Raw genomic sequence first — 4871 nt, forward strand, 5'->3', positions numbered from 1 at the left:
ATTGATTTGTGATGAGAGACCAAGTTTGTGATTGATGCGAGACAACCAACAACTTAAATGTGATTGATTTTATGATAGGGTACCTAGAAAGATGTTTTGCATAACTTGATGATAGGCAACTAGCTAAAAATATGTTTTGTATGTAATTTAATGCTATTGATCGTACTATCTCTGCCCTATCTATTCCATATAATGTAGAAAAGCATGTTTCGTTTGGTTGCCAATGATGGGTAACTAGAAAGATGTTCTTATAAGTTAATGCCAATGACCTATTATCATTATCTTAGTCCCTATCTCCTCCGTAGAGTGCATAAAAGTATGTTTAATTTAGTTTCTCTTTTGGGTAAAAAGGAATTAGGTTTGGAATTAAGGCATAAAATGGAATATTTATGCTAAAGGCAAGGGGATGTGCATGTAGCTCTATGAGCCACTCTTAGTCATCAATTTTCTTTCATGCCCCCTTCCCTTGATCCTCAAATCATGCTTGTCCCCTTCCCTTGATCCACAAATGTTATGCTTGTCCATACTCATTTTTTATGTGGGACTATCCTAAAGAGAGGGCAAGTAAGGAGAAAAACGAGAAAGGACTCATATTTTGTCTATTGAATAGGACAATTAGAAAATTTAATTTTCTCTAACTAGCACATCTCAAATTTGGGGAAAAGCCAATTTATAATTGTTGGAATATTAGAACTATGAGAACTTTAGAGCCATTAGAATTTGTAGACTTCCAAATTGGGTAGATATATTAATTCTTGTTTTGGAAAGTCATATGAGGGTTGGTATAGGGACTCATAAAAGAGCAAAGTGGTGAGTTGAATTGGCCAAAACCAGTCCTGCGAAGTCATGCAAACCTCTTGCATGGGTCACTCCTCCCCTTTCTTAGGCATCTTTTCCTATTTGTGTGGGGTTTGAGGATAATGGGCTCTTTTTTATTCTAATCATATGCATGACTATTATTGAGGCTTCCCCCGAATAGGCAATCCTAAGGAGCATTGATGTCAAGTGCTCATACCACTAGATAATAAGCAAAGAATAATGGGATAGTGGGGGGATTGTCCACAAATCTTGCCAAAAGCACCACCATTGCAAGACTAATCTCCTTGGGCATGGCTTGTACACATAATCTTCTTGCCAATGCATGTATGTGAATAATTTATTGTGTTGAATCTATGTACCTTGTCTTTAGTCAATCTTGAGCTAAAAAAATAGATATCAAAATCAAAAGTAAGTCTCTCTTTTAATATAAAGTTCAAGAAGGTGGGCAATCTATACAAAGATAGCTAGCACTTGAACTGTAATGGGGGGATTATTGTTTTTATTTTAATAGACGTGCTTGGCTTGGGGACAATGACTAGTTTTTCGCTTGGTTTACTCAAGTATTTGTTATTGCAACCTATTCTGTCCTAACTTGTGTAAGAGGTAGTGCTTGCCATGTTCATTACACAGTTGCTTGTCTGTATGAGCTCTTATGGCATAGTTTAGCAGTGAATACAAAAGAGCGGAAGGCATCTGGGGCAAACCCAACAACATTCTAGAGTACTGGGTTGGATGGCCAGCTCATTTTTACTGTGGAAAGGTATACGTAGTGGAGGTAGTGGAGTGCGACATGTGAACGTGTGGTCTGAGGGACAGATGAGGGTTAAAAAAAAAGAATAGTGAGGGTGAAGGGCTAAACCAAGGTTAGGTGAGAGGGCACGTGGGACATGGAAAGGAAAAGGTACATGGTGCCAGAAGCTATGGTAAGATGTGCATGAGCAGGTTCACGTAAGCTTGGGGGAAGGTTAGGGGGAGCATTCACCAACGACACCCACCCAACAAAATCAATAGAACGTGTATAAAGAGAAGCGACGTCAGAACCATATTATTTCTCTTTTTATTATGTACATTAATCTACCTTCGCCACCTTCATCTTCATCTTCATCTTCATCTTCTTCTTCTTCTTCTGTTTACCACCACCTTCCTTCGCCATAGCCATCCTTCAACATGAACTCTCCCTTCAGCCTCCTCTTCCTCTCCATCACCTTCTTCTCCTCCATTTCCTTCTCCCTTCAACTCTCCGCTGACTTCTACTCCGACTCTTGCCCCTCCTTGCAACCCATCGTCTTCAGCGTCATGCAGCGTGCCTTCCAGGCCCAACCCCGCCAGGCCGCCTCCATCCTGCGCTTGTTCTTCCACGACTGCTTCGTTCAGGTGCCTTTTTCTCGTGTTTCTTTTGTTGGGTCGTCGTACATTTCAAAGAATTTAAACTCCTACATGAATTACCGTCCGAGGGACGTCCGCGCTCCATTCATGCTGTCAGCATTGAGAAGAATACAGCTTCTTTCTTGCTGCCCGCCTTTGATATTCTTCTCATACAAATGCGCATGCAGGGTTGCGATGGATCCATCCTGCTCGATGACACACCGGAGTTCCAAGGAGAAAAGAATGCAGTTCCTAACCGTAACTCTGCAAGAGGGTTTGAAGTCATAGACCAGATCAAAACAGAGGTCGAAGCTGCTTGCCCAGGAATTGTCTCCTGTGCCGATATCTTAGCTCTAGCTTCTCGTGATGGAGTTATATTGGTGAGTTTTACCTTATCTATAAGTATAGCCAACACCAATAGACGCTTTGTATCTTAATCAACAAAATGCGCACCAATTGTGCTCTCTCTTTCACATGTCTCCCGTCAAATAAATATTCCGGACTGGTTCAGTCATGCAAAACGGGCATTTGCCCGAATGCCTTTGAATTTGAAATACTCTCGCAATTTGTCGTCTCGATGTCGTTCATTAAATAATCAAACGTCTCCGCCTGCAGTCAAAAGGTCCGTCTTGGGAAGTGCTGTTGGGTCGCAGGGATTCGACCACTGCTAGCCTTAGTGGAGCAAACAGCAGCATTCCAGCCCCCAGCTCTAATCTCACCACCCTCATTTCTATGTTTCAAGCAAAAGGACTCTCAGTACAGGATTTGGTCACGCTGTCAGGTAAACCCCCATCATGATCGTATGCGTCAAACGTTTTGTGACTGTAGGCTGCATTTCATGCTATAAACTCCATATGTTGCTTCATTCAGGAGCTCACACCATCGGACTGGCGCGTTGCGTCAATTTCAAGCAGAGGCTATATAACCAGTCTGGAACTGGCAAGCCAGACAAAACCTTAGATCCTACGTACCTCGCGCAACTAAAAGGAGTGTGTCCTCCCACAGGAGGAGATAACAACACTTCTCCTCTCGATCAAGTTACTCCTACCATTTTTGATATCAACTACTTTATCCACTTGCAATACGGGAAAGCTCTTCTCAACTCAGACGAGGTCTTGTTTTCAACTGTGGGAAGCTCTACGGGGTCTATGGTGGGGGTTTATATAAAAAACCCGAGCTATTTCTTCGAGCAATTCAAGGTATCTATGATAAAGATGGGCAACATCACACCTCTCACGGGCTCCAGTGGGGAAGTACGAAAGCACTGTCGATTTAGGAACTGAGCCATTCACGTATTGATAAGCAAACATCTTAAGCGTTACAATAATGGAAGGTGTTGGACACAATGCATACTAGAATGTTACTCGGAAGCACCATACTAAACTAGCATTAAGATAATCCCCTTCCTTTAGGAAATGAACTCCATTCATAATGAAATTATTTCAATGGTTGGTGGCACATTCGTAGCCACATCTACGTTTTATGTGTTGTAATTGACATAATTCTTAAGTAAATTATATAAAGATTTGTACTTGTGCTACCACAAGCGTCTAAGTTCTCCTACACATCTCCTCTTTATACATATAGAGGCTATAGCTTTTTGTAACAAATTTGCCAATGAATTGCAAGATTGTATCTCAATATCTCTCTCATGATCATTGTAAATAGAGTCAACATAGTGCTTGGTTGACTAGCACACTAACAAGGTAGGGCTATGTGTTCTATGGATTTTCCACAACTTAGACATGGAATGAAATCATAGTTAAGCTCTAGATTATTGCTATACATATTGCTTTACTCCATTGGAGTTGCGAGCTCCAAAGTTGGCCATTTGGCTTGACTATCTTTGGTGGAGTATAGATATTTACTACCCATGCAAATAGTTAGTATTCAATAGCTAGTAGGTTTGGTAAAGACCCGACTTTTCTTTTTGTCTTTGGCTACTTAATAAATCTAGGGGAGACTAATTCACAACAACATAATGAATTTGTAGACGCGCTCGATAGACGCACAAAATAGCAGACCAAGGAGAATACTCCTATTTTGAAGTTTTGTTGCAACCACCATGCTAGTTATTGGAGTTATTATAGTTCTAAACCATTGCGCTGGTTATTCAAGGAAAATATACTCCTATTTTGAAGCTATTTCAACCCTACTAGTCCCAACTCCTTGCACAACAATTTCTGCTAGTTCTTGGAGCTATTTTAGTTCCAAGTTAAGGAAAATGTAGTCCTATTTAAGAGCTATTTTAGTCCTTTTGCAACAATTGCTTGTGCAACAATCGCACCGGTTGCAATAAATCCTAAATGAGGGCATTTGTGAACCATTTTCAGTATAATAACAACACTTTTTTCAACAGTTTCTTGTGCAACGATCCCTATGGTTGCAGTAAAATTAAACGAGGGCAGAACTATGCCATATGTGCTTCTTTAGAGCCACTTTCACTACCGATATAACAAAACAATAGTTTTGGTGATAATGGTACTACATTGAAATTGAAACAAAAGAAATTACATTCGATAGTTTTTGCGATAATACTATTACATCAAAATTGAAACAAAATAAATTACATCTAAATCAAACATTTAACAAAATAGATTACATCCAAAGATGCTAGCACTTTGTCTTTGTGACACTTCTTTAAACACTTTTAGCACTTATCAACAAAACAACTGTGGTAAGTCCTG

The 4871-nt window shown here is 40.1% G+C and overlaps 1 protein-coding gene across 1 annotated transcript; it reads left to right on the top strand.

Moving 5' to 3' along the window:
* Positions 1-1892: 1892 nt before the first annotated feature.
* LOC147890956 (peroxidase 9-like) lies at positions 1893-3740 on the top strand. Its single transcript, XM_087389547.1, has 4 exons — positions 1893-2193; positions 2373-2564; positions 2800-2965; positions 3055-3740. Exons 1-4 carry the CDS (start codon positions 1987-1989, stop codon positions 3465-3467), a joined length of 978 nt encoding a protein of 325 aa, XP_087245673.1. The 5' UTR covers positions 1893-1986; the 3' UTR covers positions 3468-3740.
* The last annotated feature ends 1131 nt before the right edge of the window (positions 3741-4871 follow it).

This window comes from Dipteris shenzhenensis, chromosome 18 (assembly GCF_047967505.1).
Source record: "Dipteris shenzhenensis isolate YYH24624 ecotype China chromosome 18, Dip_SZ_1.0, whole genome shotgun sequence".
Classification (NCBI taxonomy): Eukaryota; Viridiplantae; Streptophyta; class Polypodiopsida; order Gleicheniales; family Dipteridaceae; genus Dipteris; species Dipteris shenzhenensis.

What these genes read in the sequence shown, in the direction of transcription:
- LOC147890956 (XM_087389547.1), top strand. Translation starts at nt 1,987, where the DNA reads ATGAACTCTCCCTTCAGCCTCCTCTTCCTCTCCATCACCTTCTTCTCC. An exon ending in TCCACGACTGCTTCGTTCAG is followed by an intron (nt 2,194 to 2,372) that starts GTGCCTTTTTCT and finishes ATGCGCATGCAG; the next exon opens with GGTTGCGATGGATCCATCCT. An exon ending in GGATTTGGTCACGCTGTCAG is followed by an intron (nt 2,966 to 3,054) that starts GTAAACCCCCAT and finishes TGCTTCATTCAG; the next exon opens with GAGCTCACACCATCGGACTG.